This window comes from Phaethon aethereus, assembly GCF_964289735.1.
Source record: "Phaethon aethereus genome assembly, chromosome: 1".
Taxonomy (NCBI): domain Eukaryota; kingdom Metazoa; phylum Chordata; class Aves; order Phaethontiformes; family Phaethontidae; genus Phaethon; species Phaethon aethereus.
The window spans coordinates 146,060,893-146,078,329 of NC_138575.1; the positions used below are offsets into that span (position 1 = coordinate 146,060,893).

The 17,437-nt window shown below is 35.6% G+C and overlaps 1 protein-coding gene across 1 annotated transcript in view; it reads left to right on the forward strand.

Moving 5' to 3' along the window:
* Positions 1-17,437, forward strand: part of HERC2 (HECT and RLD domain containing E3 ubiquitin protein ligase 2) — a gene marked incomplete at its 3' end in the record, with an annotated part of 118,554 nt that overhangs the window by 22,498 nt on the left and 78,619 nt on the right. Inside the window, exons 4-11 of the mRNA XM_082014277.1 lie at positions 10,165-10,384; positions 12,089-12,189; positions 12,990-13,146; positions 13,947-14,057; positions 14,392-14,563; positions 14,862-15,035; positions 15,648-15,836; positions 16,354-16,505. Coding sequence (XP_081870403.1) covers positions 10,165-10,384; positions 12,089-12,189; positions 12,990-13,146; positions 13,947-14,057; positions 14,392-14,563; positions 14,862-15,035; positions 15,648-15,836; positions 16,354-16,505 — 1,276 coding nt within the window. The remainder of the gene's footprint in view (positions 1-10,164; positions 10,385-12,088; positions 12,190-12,989; positions 13,147-13,946; positions 14,058-14,391; positions 14,564-14,861; positions 15,036-15,647; positions 15,837-16,353; positions 16,506-17,437) is intronic.

Here is a 17,437-nt window from a genome sequence, read left to right on the forward strand (position 1 = left end):
GGAACTAATTGGATCCAGTGTACTTGCTGACAGATGGATCTGTTAGGTTAGTGCAATAAATTGGATAAGTGCTTAACTGTGATTTTTAAACATTTACTATAATTACTTTCAGATTTAATTAGATTCATGACTTGAAGAGTCAATTTGCACCTTTCATGCTGCTTGAAGGAATGATAAACTGACTTGGAACAAATGCGGTTATACAGTGAAATGTTACGCTGTCTTCAGAATATTTCTTTTCAGTTGCAGACACTAAAAAGAAATTGCTTAGTTTCTGAAGCCTGAATTTTTCTGCAGGCAATAAAGGCTTAATAGGTGATTTTTCATTGTGATTTCATGGTCTGGTAGATAAGTTTAGTGAATCATGGGAGGAAGGTTGAAATGGTTAGTTCAATTAACTGTCTGTCCTGACCTTTGCTGATGGTAATCTCATCTATGATGGCAATGGAAAAATGGCTTGTGTGTTCACATCTTCATGGATGGCTCTATAAAATACTCATTTTAATATTGAAGCCAGTTGAAGTTCATGGCTGTTTATTACTGCAGAGCAGCAATTCATTGTCTAAAATTGTCCATGTTTAAAAATAGATCAGAAGAAGCTTCACTTCAGTGGTTTGTTTTACATTTCTGGTGCATGACATTGCCTGATTCAGATGTTGGCATATACAAACTTTGGAGACATCTGTTGTGCCCCTCTTCTTTCTCCTCACCCAGAAGCACTTGAAGATCCCTGGGAAAAGTATTGTTTCTTTAGTGCCAGAATCTGCATCTGTGTAGCCCCGTTTGCTGGGGAAGCTATTTGTTTCTGTTGATCTGCAGGTCAGCTGCCAGTCTGCTGTCCTCTGCTCTGTGTCAGTCAGCTTGTTCCCTTTTCTTAAGGTCAGGAGGACAGATGGAGTTGCTGTCACTCTAGTAGTGGGACAGAATTTTGCAGTGTAGGAGGAATGAAAAGAATTGCCACTACAGTGCAAGGGGGAGTGAGAATTGCATGTGTTGAAGAGATGTAAGCTGAAGGTCACATTAATTTTGTTTTATATTTTTATTTAGTGCTTGTTGCTGAAGAGTGAAATAAAAGTATTTTACAAAATGGTGATCTAAATGCCAAATATCTTCCCAAATTTCTGACCAAGGTGTTTGGGACAAGACTTGGCCTTTAAGCTTACTCTCCAATTATTTCTTAAAAACTGAAAAAACAGTTCAGAAAAAAAGGGTTGTATATGTGTTTGGAATTTTCAGAAAGAAATAACTTACTCCCTTTTATTTACTTTTAGTGCTTATATAGAGTATGGTTTGTTCGTGCACATAAAGATACTTATTGTAGACGTAACTTATGAGGAATTTATCTAATACATTTGTATTCCTTGGTGTCTGTTACCACTTGTGCTTGAAATTTTTATCACGTAGCTGTGGCATACAAATCCTTGAACAATACTACAGACACACTTGCAGTTTATTTATAGAACTGTTACAGGTGGCTTTTGTTCATGATTGTAGGTAACTTTTTGTTTTGTATTTATCAGAAATATAGCTAACAGCTGCCTTTTGAGTCATCCTAGTTTTTGTGGCTTGGTAATTAGTTTTGAAAAAATACAGAGAATTAAGTCAATTTTGATACTTAAGTATCTGTACTATAAGTGATACTATGTGTTTCATAAAATGAGGAAAACTTTTAAGCTTTTCTTCTGTCATCCTTCATAAAAAGAAAATGAACCCTAGAGCATTTGCCTGTCAAATGCATGAAGGAATTACTTCTTAAGTATATTGTTGCTGATCGAGTAAGGGTTAAAGATTTACTATGTTTTCATTTATGTTTTATATTCCCTTACAAGTAAGGTATAATTTGGAGATGTGAGCTTAGTGTTCTTTTTGTAAATGAACTGAAGAGGAATTTAAAATTTGTGTTTCAGGTCAATACCCTGAACTATTTCTACTGAGTTTTGATGATTTATAGCCTTACATTATGAAAATAGTATATAGATATTAGACAGTGTATATTTTTGTTTTAGAAGTTCAGTAATACAATCTTATTATGCCAAGAAGTGTGGAGGATCATGCTGTTGAACCTCAACAGGCTAATCCAGGTTAGTGGGCCTCGTGACATCCTTCCCTCATGAGGGCTGAGAGATTCAAAAAAACCTGTTCATAAATCATGTTGAAAAGTAGTACTTCTTGTCCCCCCCTGCTCCCTCCTTTTTTTGTCATCCTGGCACAAGTTCAGAGAAACAAAATGCTTTCCCTAATTCTTGTTTATGCTGAGATCATAACTCTGCCAGAACAGGGCAAAGAGGTCATAGCTTTTTTTTTTTTTTTTTTTGAGTGGTGTTATTATGCCAAGTACTGTAGCAATGCATAAGATAGTAATGAATACATGGGTAAGTCATTATTTGACTTTATGGTTTTTTTCTTCTCTCTTGTATCTTAGTGTTCATCCATTTCATATTCAGCTCTTAACTGATGTCAGTGTTGAACTATTCAGGCCTAATTTTTGACAAGCGCTCCTTTAAAACATCTCCCCCTATACTATTCCTACCAGGTTGTGAGTTCCTTAACTAGTTCTTCTGATTTTTCCTTAAAATCTTGTTTTACTACTTTCATCAGTTTTCTTTTCTGAAAATATTTGTTTTATAGTGTTTTATATGATTGGAAGAGAAGTCCAGGTCTGGATATGGGACGAAAAAGAGGAAACCCTTTGAAGTGTTTTTTCAAAACCTACAGGAAACGGAGCAGCACTTCATTTTCTTGGGCTTCTTTTTCTTAGTCACGATATGCTTAAGCTTGGCTATATTGAGTGAAACTAAAGGACAGTCTAGTCCGATGTCCTCCTGACTGCAACAGTGTAAATAGCAGTAGCCAAGTGAATAATTAGGTCTGATGTTTATGATACATTATTTTTAGTCTATAGACTTTGAGCCGGAGGTGGTGGTATAGGAGAATATGAATGTGTTTGGATTACCCCCCTGCCTTTTATTTTCCTGGAGCATGTGTGTGCATGGCATAACTTAACAGGCCTTAATATTTTTTTTCATTGATTTGTCTAGTCCCTTTTGAATATTCTGAACTTTTATCATCCACAGCTATATGTAGCAAGCAGCTTTGTAATTCAACTGTTTATCACATGAATATTATCTTTTCCTAGTCCTTGACTTGATTTTGGCATTTGGTGACTTTACCTAATGCCCTGTTGCTCTTATACTGGAAGAGGCAGTGAGTGGTTGTTCCTTACTTGTCTTCCCCAGTACTGGTGGGGTGGGTTTTTGTGTTTTAAGAAGCCTGTCATAATCACCCCCAGTTGTATCTTTCCCTCATTGGAGATCTTAATTCTTGCAACTTCTTTGCATACAGAAGCTATTCCAAACACTTAGTTCTACCTGCTGTTGTTTTTTTTTATCCTGTATTTTTATGCCAGGGCAGGTTGGAACTGCATATACTACTTCAGCTATGAGTATCTCATGGGTTTCACGAAGTGGCATAATGATGTCTGGTTTTTGTTCTATCTGTCTTGATACCCTGTTTTTCCAGCTGCTGTTGTACAGTGGGCCAGTTTCTTCTTGGATGTATCCTGCTGTAGTGCCAAGATGTCATTCCTGAGTGGAAGGTTGTTTGGAGCCCCTTTAAGAGGGAAAACTGGGATTTTGTTTCCCTTCCTCATCAATGTACATCTACTGTTTTATTGCTCACTTAATTGCCTGCATATTTTTGCAGTTGGCTGTCATCTTTACTAATGTAGTACCAACAGACTTAATGACCTAAATATTTGTCTCCATTTCCACACAATTTATGCATGTATGGAACAGCAGAGGAATTTACACAGGTTTCTGCAGGACTTGCAGTTGTTGTCGTTCCTGAGCGTATAGTGGCTATTTATTCATATTCCTTGATGCATATGTGTATCAGTGTTAAGGGTTCTAACCCTTAACATTAAATGTATATCACTCTTGGTTGTTTAGAAATGTCTTCAATACACTATGTCTTTGTAGGTATAAAATCTTGAGAGACTTAAGTATTTTTGACTTGTATCCAGAAGTGCAGTTTTCCCTTAAGATGAATCCCGTTTTTGGGTGGTTTTTTTTGGTTTTGTGATTGGGTTTTTTTTTTTTTTTTTTTTTTTTAGTTGTGGGGTTTTTTTGGAGTGTGTTTTGTTTTGGGGAAAAAGCACTGGCTAAATCTTTCTCAAAGCTTAAAATTGTACAGCCATCTCACTTTGACTGTGGGTATAGTTGAGTATTTATTTAATTCCCCTTGAGGTCAGGTAATTTTTATTTCTTGAAAAACATAGAAACAGCTCAACTGGTGCAACAACTATGTGCATAAAAACTTAACTTTAAAGACTGTTAAATAGATTATGATTCAAATTCACTGTAATCTGGTCTCATTTCATGTGTTTAAGGTACCAAATATTGCATATTTGCAGATAAAGTTACTTTAAATTCACCTTCATTGCTGTCTGACTAGAAAATGCTACTTGGAATTTTCAGTAGGAATGCTACTGTACTGTTTCCCTCATAGGACAAAAAAGTAAATGAGAAATGAGGAAATAATCTTAATCCAAACATCCTTAAATGAATAAGCAATGTACAGTTGAAGTGGGAATATGGTTTTCTTGTGTAGTCAGGTCGGGTTTATATTAGCAGTGAATTAAGCTATTATGCTGGTAAATCAGTGTCATGACATAGTACTTCCGGAGTTTCCTCATGTATGAGTGAGAGCTTGTTTACAGACAGTGCTGCATCTTGTTTTTCCAATATTGTTAGTATAGCAATTAGATTGCAATAAGTGCTTTAGAGGCAATACCTAAGGGGGCAGGTTAAAATTACCCATGTGAATTCATTAAGATACTGTCACTACCAACAGCAGTCAAATCCTCTCTCACAAAGCAAACAGAAAGAAACATACAGAACTTTAATCCTGTGAGGGCTATTAGTAACATGATTAAATCTAAATTTGTACTGTGTACAAAACCAATTAAAAGCAGTTATGGCATTGAAAAATATTTTTAACCTCCTTTATAGTAACATTTTCTACTTTATAAAATGTCCTGATCAATACTTCTAAGTTTAGATTAAGAAATGCTGATAAAAGTATGGTTCAGTCAAAGGATGAAATTTGACCTCCTCTGTTTTACACTTCTGAGAACTCCTTTATCCCTGTTTTTTCTTTTACTTTCTTACCACTTCAAACAGATTTTAAATTGACTCCTACCCTGCCCCCCCCTTCACTTGAAAGCTGTTGTCCAGCTCCAGGTATCTGTTTGGTTGCTGTTTATGCTCTTAAGGGAGGTGTATGTATATTTTTACACACACATGGCTCAGTTCTTGCTGTTTTGTTCTGTGCATGAATATTTGAGCATCATTTTAAACAAGTTGTGCTCACAGTGTAAAACTTTGAAAATTAAGCACCCAGACACATAATGAGATGCATTTGCAATGTGCATGCAACTATTCATTATTTTTCCTGCTGAATACTAATAAGGTGAGGTCTGCTGATTGTCATCTTTTGAATAGGGGAGCGGACAGAAGGAAGCTGAATGCCCTTTAGGAATTAAATTCTTTGTTGGTATAAAATAATTTTGAGAGCATATTTAGCTTTGTTTCTGAAGGAAATTATGTGTATGTGATTGCATTTTTGCTTTTCCCTCTACCTTTTGAATCTACTCATTCTGTGGTGATGGCTTGCAGGGCCATTAGATCTCTATTAAGCCAAGTCAACTGCATCCTCTATCTGTTCTTTGTCTAGTGGAAATACGATGTAGTGGAATGGGAAAGAGGAGACAAAATATAAAAATCTCTAGGAAATTAGAGCACATTAGTTCTGCTGCTGATAGGAATGTGTGCTCATTATAACAGTGGATTCTTGCCAAATTCTGTTTGAAACGTGTTTTGAGTTTTCAAGTCTGAAATCTCTACACACCGAAACATCTATGTTTGCCTTTACTAAAGCTTGCGACTCAACCAGAGTCCTTGAAACTTTTCAGTTTGATACCGGCATTTTTTAGGTCCTTAATTTACTGGTTAGAAGCCTGTGGTGTTCCCTACAAGAGCTAATGGAATAAATGTTAAAGAACCATTTAGTATGTTAATTTTTTTCTTGAGGTGCTAAAACAGGAGCAAACATGCCTTTGGACAGGCTACCTGTCTTAGGCTCATGCCGGGTTAGTGTTCTGGCTGTGGCTAAGATGGTCTAAGAAGGTACTGTCTTCAGCTGCTTCTTTTGCTCCCCAGTTTTGCTGGCATACCTAAATAACATGTCACTTCTTAACCCTGTTCTGTCAAATGATCTGGGTTAAACATTACAGGTATTTTTCCTTCTAATGCAGAGAACTTCTGGCAGGAGGAATTAAGAAGTGAAGACACGCAGTTATGTTAGTTGCTGAGGGGAGGGATGTGATAATTTTTAACAGGATGGTAAAACCCTTACCTGTCTCTACGGCAGCCAGAAACATATCTGACTGTACTTGTCAATTAACAAGTATTCTGATAATGTAACCTTCTCAGATGAAATTTGAATCATTACTATTAATAAGCTATTCTCTCATTAGTCTATTTAGTTCATTGGTAATGTGTTGTTCAGACTTGAGGGTTTATTGAAATCAGTTTCACTGGGTTGATTCCCAGATATATTTAAATCTTTCTAAAGATGAACTGAATCTCTGTAAAGATAAATTTATTTATGGAATAAGAGGAGATTTAAAGTGAGGAAGTGTATAGATATCTCCCTTAAAAATAATGTTACTTTTAATAAAACAAGACAGTCCTTGGATCAATTTTGAGATGTCTGAGTTATATTACTACTATAACCTGTTCCGGCCTTTACTACACTTTGCATATAAACTTTCTTTTGCATTCTTGAAATACTACAGAAGTATGTATAAAACATTTAAATGTGGAATTATCTAATTTTGGTAGAAAGCCTTCCTAAAATTGTAGCCATTTGACATTATGAAGGCAAGGTGAGAAAGGGGAAAGAAAAGAATTCTATTACAACTAAATTCAGTAAACACAGGTTTATACCTCGTGCAGGTTATTCTTATGTGGTTTGAATTTTGGTGAAGCTAAATCATATTTTCCATTAGAAAAAAATACTTTTGCATGCAATGTTTGAGTATTTTAAAATAGTGTATTGTAACTGGACAGTTATTCATATTACTACTTTCTCAATATAAAGTCTTTGTGATTTTTAGGGCTAATCACTTGAAAATTGAATTCTTTTAGGGCCTTTTTCTTTATAAAAAGTGAAGACAGAATTTCAGTTGATTCCTTTTCTAGCCTTTGTATTGTCTTAATTTGACTTTGTTTTGTTGACTTCATTGACAGGAAAGTAAAATAACTTGCTTTTAAAATCCCTTACTTTAGAAAGTGCTGTTGTAAGGTTTCGTTTCGTGAAATACTGCATAGTCCATGGAACTACTGACTGGTTTTGTAGTAAAACAGAATTGAACCTTTGAGGTATTTAAAACCTACAGTAATGTTACTTTTTTTTTGTCAAATGAGCCAGTGATCCTGTCAGATCACTGAGTAGGATATTGAGTATCTTACAGGTTATCCTCAGTATGTATTGCTGAACTATTGGAGATATGCAAGAAATGAAACAAAGGAGAACCATTAGGAATTAATTTTGTAGGTGCTGCTATGAAACTTTCTTTTTCTGCAGACAGAATATCGTGTGTGTATACAATGGCCAGCTTTAAAACTGGTACCACTTGGCGTGCATACATTGTATATGCTTCCGTAGGATTCTATTTTCTATGCATTCGGAGTGGTTCGTGTCACCCGTTGAATCAAAACATCTGGGATGCTGATAACAGCCTCTCTCCTCCTCAAACATAAATGTTAATTAGAAGTGCCTTATTTTTTCTTCATTGACTATTTCTTTAGTTTTCTAGAGATACATGAGACTATAATGTGGGGAATGAATCTGCAGAATGAAATCAGTTGTCAAAAAGAACAACGTTAAGAAAAGCCTCTTTGTGAAGCAGAGAATATGGTCATTTCTTACTTCATCGTTGTATCCTGGTGGTATTTAGAGGTTTATAGGGCTTTAACGTTCAGGAAGGGAAGAAAAAAAACAACCTGATTTTTATCTCTTCTGATGATTTGTTTAGAGGGATCATGAAACTGGCATGTCAGTATTGACCGTGTTCTGTTATGATACTCTGAAATGCAGAAGCCATGTGCTACAATATGTGTTTTTGTATTTTTTCTTACAAAATAAAGGTTAAGGCACACTAAGATAACAGCCTCAGAACATGCAGATTATATTTTGTAGAAGTTTTAGCTTTGGTGTTCTGAGTAATGCTAACACTTCACAACTGAGATTTTTCCCTGCAACATTGTGGTATGTAATGAAACAAACTTTTAGTTGGCTCAGTCTGGAGGTATACTGGAGCTTCAGACTGGGTACTGATATGGTCATCTATTAAACCTTCAGAGTAAACTTCTATATGGCCATAATGTTAAAGGACATCATAAAAGCCAAACCAAACAAATCAAACATGCCTTTGGCAGGCATCTTTTATTTATGTGTTACTTTACATTGTGATCGCAAGTACCTGTGTATATGTAACTTGTTGATATTTGGCTGTGCTATAGAGTTCTTTGGAGAATTTTGTAGGGCTGATATTAAGGACTGTGGCTTTTTTATCATATTTCTTGTTGTTTGTGTCAGAGTATGAATGTATATAATAGCTGCTGTTGCTTTTGTCCTGATTTTTTTTTTTAAGGTCTGGACTGCAATAAACACTTTTTAGTCTATTCTTACTTGTTGAAAAAATAAGTTGTTCCTCATAGTCAGGTGGAAAGATGTTAAATTGCCTCAGGGAGAGGAATCTAACACATTATGAAATGGTGAAATGTGGGTAGCAATGTTGAAAACAGGCTGGGTTGGTGGCTGACAACAAGCTGTGACGGTGCAGTGGGATCTGGTGGCAGAGAGGGCAACTTGAATTCTCTGCAGAGTGGGGACAAAATTTTGAAAATACTTCATGTAGTTACAGTTGCAAAAAAATGTTATGGCTCATCAGATACAATTTTAAACTCTAGAGACTACCTGTCTAAATTTCTATAGGTTGGAGGCAGCTGTTGCAAAAATGTGTTGGGGTTTGTGTGCTGCTTTTTTTTTTTTAAGGTTGTGTCCATCTTCTCACAGACACTGTTACACATATGCAGACATTTTTTTTTTTTTTTTTTTTTTTTTTTTTACCCCTTAGTCAGGTGTCAGTTAAAACAAAAGTACTTCTGTGTAGCAGCCAGGCAACAAATGTGGTTGGCTTAGGGACAAGTACAGTAATTCAGTGCAAAGCAGAGTGGGGTGGCCCAGTGATCAGACTGTTAATAAAGGGACAAAAAAGAACCCTTCTAATGAACGTCCTTTGTTGATGTTTGTGCTAGGAATTAAAGATACAGAGAATGTAAAAATACACAATTTCCAAATTTTTATTTTAAAGCATTGTGGTGTTTTGGTGGTGTGTGGGGTTTTTTTTTTTGTTGTTGTTTTTTTGTTGATGCTGTACTTGTTACCATCTGTTATTAGATTACTAGGACTTTGGGCTGTTGACTGCTTTTTCTGCTTAGTGAGGAATTAATTCTCTATTGTTGGTACATAAGTCAGATCTTTTATTTGCTAACAGTACTTCCAAGCATCTTAAATTTCTGACTTTTTTTTGTTGTTTCAGAGCTTAGTAGCTCTTGGCGGTGATCCTAGAGTTTCTGAGAGTAGTTTTACAACTTCTGAGAATCTTAAGATAATATATATCAGTGCAAAATGAAAGCATATCCTTGTGGGGAGTTAGAAGGTTGTTCCGTGCACTTACAAGAAGTCTGACTCTGAGGTCTGATGATAAGAATTTGCTGTCTTAACTTTTTTTTTTGAAATGCATTAATATTTCCTATGATGTTTTAATTTCAGACAAGAAATACGAAGGTACAAATGTATTCACACAAAACCAGTTTTGATGGTAACCTTTGTCTAAACACTTGTTAAGTATGACTGTGATAATGTAATATCGTGGATTAGAAATGTGCATGTTAAATACGGAAACATGGAGTTTCACTGGGTTTTGAGGTTCGGACTTCTGGTCAGTTCGTAGTTTTCAATTTGTCTTGTTTTTTCTCGATACTGCATGTAACAAATATGAACACCCATAAAATGATACCTTTCTCTGATTCTTAGACGTGAATGAATTGAAGGAGTGCCTTCATGTACTAGTGAAGGAGCAGCAAACTCTGGCCACACAAACTGCTACAACAGCTCTTTCAGCTATGAGGCTAAAGCAGAGGCTAGTTATCTTGGAACGGTATTTCATTGCATTGAACAGAACAGTTCTTCAGGAGAATGTCAAAGTTAAGTGGAAAAGCAATAGTAGTCCTCTGCCTGCTGTGGATAAGAAAAGGTAATGACACATGCATGAACAAGTTAATACATTAGGGAAGTCATAGAAAGGTTACTGTGTGTGAGTTACTACTATGTGTGACTGTTAATTAATGTGTTATTAACCTTTCAAGTGTGAGAGCTTAATGTGATTTCTTCCTCTTAGTGAAACATTTAGCAATAAAGAAACTCTTTATTTCTTAAATGGCTTTACGTGGTCTTATCTGTCATGCAGTTTTCCTCCTTGGTTGATGCTTGCTTATAGTGTCTCTGTTCATACTGGTGGGTTTTTATTGTAATATATTGTATAGATATTATTCTTTGAGCTATAAGTATACTCTTATTGAGGTATTCCTTTTGTTCTACTTAGCTAGAAAATATGGAGAAGCCTATTTCAGAAATGATGCTGATGGAGATTACATGGTTCTAATAACATTAATATATTTTTTGTCAATACTTGCTCAGTTAAGGCATATAACAAATATAAAAATACAAAAGCATAAAAGTTGAACATAGTTCTTAGCTTGGTGAGAAATGCTGTAATTGTACATTTTATATGAAACTGTTTCTAGAGAACTAATGGAATAAGAAATAGTCTGATTACTTTCCATGTCTAGATAGTTTATTGACCTAAAAATAGAAAAATCTATCAAATGAGGCATTAAAGAAGCTATTCAGTAGCTGAACAAGGTTGCTGTCTGACAGAACAAGCAATTTAACCAGGGAAATTTTTATGTTATATTGTCTCTAGCTTCAAAAATGAAAGGAGGCAGTAAGTAGATATCATGACTAGTTATTACAGGATTGGAGTTCTGACAATATTTTTCTCTGAATAGACTGTTACCTTGTTTTTTTTTTTTTTTAGTTCTGATTAAAAAGAGCACTGGTATATTTAAGTTATCAGACTGCTAAAAATGCCAGTTTAAATTTTTTCTCTCTTGAAATCAAGTTCTAAGCAGTTTATTTTCTTCTGATGTGAGATTAAAAAGAAAACAGAATTGTTGGTGCTTTCTGAGACAGAGCAGTAGGGAATCTCCTGTCCTTAAGTATGAAGGAAAGCTTACTTAAATTAATGCGATTGTTTGCATAAAAAGGTAAGTTAACACAAATGTGAGTTCAGTGGGTGTTAACAAAAGTTCAGGCTCTCTTCCTTACATACAGCAATACAGAAAATGCAAAAAGAGATTTGTAACATTGACACTTGAATGGAAAAATAAGAAATGACAAAACTGATGGAATTAATTATCAGTAATTGAAAATTCATTAAAAAAATAGCCTATAAACATAGTGTGTGCAGCCCAAATTAACTAAAAGTATAAACTTCCTGAGTAAATAATGAGTGCCTGAAGCTATCTTCCATCTGTGTATTTTGAATAGACCATCATAATTTCACTCTGAGAAACTATAAGGCACCATTCTGATGGCAGTCATTTATGCCAGTCTAGTTTTTTTTTCTCTGTGAAGCTTTTTGATGTTGAAGGTTGAATTGGTTGTTCTTTGAAGCAGCTGAAGTTGAATTTTAGTTGTTTACATTTTGATGTTGATCACCTTCATTCTCAAGAGTCAATTACAATTCTTTACACATAAAAATTGTGTAATTATGTATGCATGCATATAGCTAAATGATAAAATTGTCAAATATACAAATTGTACAAATAATTACTAATATCAATATAGTATTATTATATAAATTATATGAAGACAATGCATATATAATTTTATTTAGCCCAAGACCTGTAGGCAAAGGTGTAGAAGGACTTGCACGAGTTGGATCCCGAGCAGCACTTTCATTTGCATTTGCGTTCCTTCGTAGAGCCTGGAGGTCAGGTAGGTCTACTCTGTATCATAGTGCATATATTTTTCATTAGAAGACAGATGATTCATTAAAGCACGTGTGTGTATTAAATATTTGCATGAACGATAAATTTATATGTTAGATTTGCATAATTATGTTTTATGTGGTATTATGCCCAACAATACTATTGCTGTTTGAAGCCATCCAAGCCAGCACCAATGCTGTGTTGTGCTGGGATGCTTTTGTGCTTAGGAAGGCAAATTGGGATTTCATTAAGAGAATGTGTTTTTTAATGCCAAGTTTCAGAAAAGTTAGATTTTTTCTTCAGGCAGAGTCGATAGACTATATTACTATGTGATAGTAGCAGCTTAGAAAAGGAGTTTGGAGCAGTAGTGCGAAACTTGTGTTTAGTTTGTGTACTTGTCAGCGGTTGTCAAATTGCAGAGGTTGGCAGAATTGTCATCTGTGCCACCTTAACCTACCTGTTTGTCTCAGTCTGTGCTGTTTATTCAGGCGGCGTTTGATTTGCTTTTTCCAGCTAGCCCTAGTTCTTCTTATTTCCTCAGCAGATGCATAGAGGGGATGAGCTGGTTTAAGATTTGTCACCTTTCTGAATGTATTTTTTGTGAAGCAGATAGTTCTTCAGAACTCTTGCAGTCAAAATGTTTGTGTAAAAATTGAGAACTTTGTACATTTTATTAAGTAACAGGTACGCTTGAGGTTAAAAAAAAAAAAACAAAACCAAAAAACAGAATCCACAAAACATTGTATACAAGAATTTGTATAACTTCTGTTAAGATGGGAATGTAACTAGTATTGCTCTGTTCCTTAGGTGAAGATGCAGACCTGTGCAGTGAATTGTTACAGGAATCACTTGATGCACTACGAGCTCTGCCAGAGGCATCACTTTTTGATGAAGGGACTGTATCTTCTGTATGGCTGGAAGTGGTGGAAAGAGCTACTAAATTCCTAAGGTCTGTTGTGACTGGGTAAGTTTCTGGTTTTTGAGCATTGCTGAAGTAGCTGTTAAATGGCAAACCTGAGTCTCTTAGCAGCTGATAGTATAAACAATAGTTTATGGGAAATTAAAAAGATTCCTTTCCTTTTCTAATGTTGTTATACAAGCAAGCAAAAGATACATGAACTGTTGAAATGATGCTTTTAAAATATGATTTAATTCCTTTAACTGTTTAAGAAAAATTGGGATTTGAGTATTCTGAGTCATGGAATGTAGACTTAACTGAAAAATTGTGTTTCACTAATGTAAACTATATCCACATAAAGAGTGCTTTGGTAATACGATATATGTGTACACTTAATTGTGCCTTTCTAGTATAGTAAAATAATGCAGACTTCTGTGCATTAGGAGGGCAAATCGACTCATGTTGGACTTAGAGCACTCCCCTGCTTTTCCATGTTATTTAAGGAGGCTTAAAGTTACTCTTTTACAATAGTTACCAGAAGTTGTCTTTTGAGTACTGGAACTACATCCTTATGGTGAATATCCTACAGAATATTTGAATTTCACCTGTGGAAAATGTTTTTCATGTTCTTAGCCTATTTAATAGAGCTATAGAATAGATAATGAAGGTTGGGGCAATTTGAAAGCCTAGCTGCCACTCTAAAAATTGATCTTGCGTGGAATGTGTCAGCTTTTCTTCTCAGTTGCTTTCATGATTGATTTTATATTTTTCTGTAAGTTTAGTGGTTGGTGTGTTGTATATGTTTTTGGCAAGCCAGTATTGTTTCTAATTACTACTTAGTTAACGTATATATATATATCTTTTAGAGATGTGCATGGAGCTCCCAGTACCAAAGGGCCAGGAAACATTCCATTGCAAGACCAGCACTTGGCACTTGCTATATTGCTAGAACTGGCAGTGCAAAGGGGTACACTAAGGTGAGAAGCATGCGCACTCTTATTTTTTTTTAACCATCGCTGCCTGTTGGAATGGCCTGAGCCATGCCTGTCTTGAGTGTTCATGGGTTTGGGCTTAATATAATAATAGTGGTCCAAAGCATATGAACCTTTTCTGTAATGCAGTGGTGATCAAACTCTTAAGTTAGCTAGATTGCAAAATCCACCTTTGGTATTTTGGTAATCTGTTTAAAATCGAAAGCCCTGACATCTGATATTGCTCAGCTTCAAAATGTAGAGAGTGAATTGTATGGATAATGTAAAATAATGTTTTTAGGAATGCTTATTAATAGAAGATGTCAACTTCCTCTTTTAGCCAAATGTTGTCTGCAGTTATGTTGTTGCTTCAACTTTGGGATAATGGAACAAGGGAAACAGATAATGAGCGATCTGCACAGGGAACAAGCGCACCCCTTCTACCTTTGTTACAAAGGTTTCAGAGTATAATATGTAATAAAGATGTGCCCAATACTGATGAAGAGGTTCAGGTACTTACCCTTTGATTATTTGAAAGGGGCATTATGTTGGTATCAAATTTCATTTGGCTGGCTAAAATAATTATAAAATTATCCAAACAAAATTTAAATTTACTTTGTTAGTAGTGTTTTTCATGTAAGATGTATATATACCACTGTTGTTTGGTTTCATGTGTAACTGCACAGTTAATTCGGTTTCTCTTAAACTTGTACAGATACTCGGCATGTCTAGGATGTATTGTGTATCTGTATGTGTAGTGGCACAGAAATACCTTGACTATTATTCTGAGTGCTCTTTTTTCTTTTCTAGCTCCTGACTTACCCTCTGAGTCCAAATGAAAGTTTTCTAAGGTATCTGACTTTACCACAGGACAATGAGCTAGCAATTGATCTGAGACAAACAGCTGTAGTGATCATGGCCCATTTAGACCGTTTGGCCACTCCATGTATGCCTCCACAGTGTAGCTCTCCTACATCTCATAAGGTATCTATTTGCAATGTCCACGTAAGATGTTTTTCCTAAAAGTGTAACTGATTTTCAATTTGGAAGGAAAACAACTCCTAAGATTCTTCAGATTTCTTTTTTCTTTTTCACAAGGTAGCCTTGAGTTGCCTAGATTTGTCTTACTTTGGTATCTTCTGTTACATCAGTGTTCTTTCCATCAGCCTTGGAGTACAATTGTGTGGTTTGTGAACCATTCTTTCTTATCACAACACTATGGCTAATTCTGCCATATTTTGAGCTGTTCCCTATGTTTATCGGAGTAAATGCTCAAAACCAAACTTTATAACTGGTGGGGGGTGGGGAGTGGGTGTCTGATGTATTAAAAAAACAAAACAAAAAGTTAAATTTCCCAACTTGAAAAATCTCTGAAAATGTACTGTAGATATTTATAGCTTATTTAGTAGTAGACTAAACTGAATGTGATACATGTAAGTTTATTTCTGATAACTTCTAAAAGGTATGCTTTATTGACTACTGGCAGTAATGACTCACAGATTTGAGCATATAAAGGTTTAAGAAATAATCTGCTATCTGCATTTTATTAAGTTTTGTATTTCAAAATTAGTACTTACAGAATTTCTTATTTTCTAGGGCTCTCTGCAAGAGGTCATTGCTTGGGGTTTAATAGGTTGGAAATATTATGCTAATGTGAGTGGTCCAATTCAGTGTGAAGGACTTGCCAGTCTTGGTGTTGTGCAGGTTGCCTGTGCAGAGAAACGTTTTCTAATATTATCTAGGAATGGACGAGTTTATACACAAGCGTACAACAGCGATACTCTGGTGAGAGTTCTTTACATGCTTTAAGTATAGTGATTTTGATATCTTGTATTGATTTGATTAAGTACATCTGGTTTCTGTAATTTCTGTCAGGCTGGAGGTTATGAACACAATGATAATTGCTTTCATTGGTATGCTGGCCTTGTCGAAACTGGCAGATGCAAAATGGATTTTATTTCAGTGGTGTAACACTGTGCCCAAACTGTGTAGTTTCTCAATCAAAACTATACTGTAACAGAAACATCTGTCACTAAGATTGCCTATAAGATTAAGATAAACACCATTTCCATATATACTGAAGCCCTCATAAGGATGGGAACAAAATAACTTTATAGCATTGTTTTTGTCAGACTCGAATAGTAGATTTGACTCTTTTTTTCTTTATACCTTCACTTCATTAATTTGAGTGTACAGTTTTGATAAAGCCTTAGGAAAACTGTACCTAGTTATTCTGTGTATAGGCAAGTGATGGAAAATATAAGCAGTATTTGTAAGTGTATTGCTTTTGTTTGTTTCACAGGGACCACAGCTGGTGCAGAGTCTAGCTTCCAGAAATATTGTGAAGATAGCAGCACATTCAGATGGGCATCACTATCTTGCTTTATCAGCAAATGGTGAAGTTTTCTCTTGGGGTTGTGGAGATGGTGGAAGACTAGGCCATGGTGATACAGTGTATGTAATAAAAATAATCATAACATTGATTTGCTGGTGTTCTGAATTCATAGCAAAAACTTTCTAGGTGTGTATACAGGACATTCAGTGTTAGTCTGTGTTATCAAACAGAAATTGCGTTCTCCCTGAATGTTTTCTCTGCCTGTAATATTCCCAGTTCTGTATTAATGCTACTTTCTGAAATAGTTGTAGATAGAGGGTGTAGTAGTGGTTGTACTGCTACTGGTGCTAGTATTCTACTGTTACTAGGCCTTTTATTCATGGTTTTGTGAATCCACAACACATTTTCTCTAGGAGCATTGACTCAGGTGTCAGAGTGGGGTCATCATTTCCTTTGCAGTCATGTTGCATATATAACTTTTTTCCACTTTGTTAAACAATAGTATTATTGTCCTGCTTTTGTGTAGGAGCAATCTTATGCAGGGATATTCTGTAGGGGGGTGTACATCATTATATTTTAGAGGTTTTAAATATCTTCCCCCAGTGCTGAATTCCCTATAAAGCAAAGGAATTATTACACAAGGGTTAGCAGTGTCATGAAGTTAATTGTTCAGATATAGAAATTAAAGATAAACAGGGCACAGGTCAGCAGGAAAGCACCTGAAGAGCACCACAAAGGAATTCCAGCCACTTCAGACTATAAATCAGCTTCATCAGGGGCTCAACTTAAATGCCTCTGTACAAACGCCTGTAGCATGGGGAATAAACGATGTGTTAGAGACCTGCACATGCTTCCATGATCTTATTGGAGACATGGTGGGATGGCTTCTATGACTACAGCATTGGAATGGAAGGATACAGGCTCTTTAGGAATGACAGGCAGGGAGACAAGGAGGGGGTGTCACCCTCTATGTCAATGACCAGCTGGATTACATGGAGCTCTGCCTGGGGATGGATGAGGAGCTGACTGAGATATTATGGGTCAGGATTAA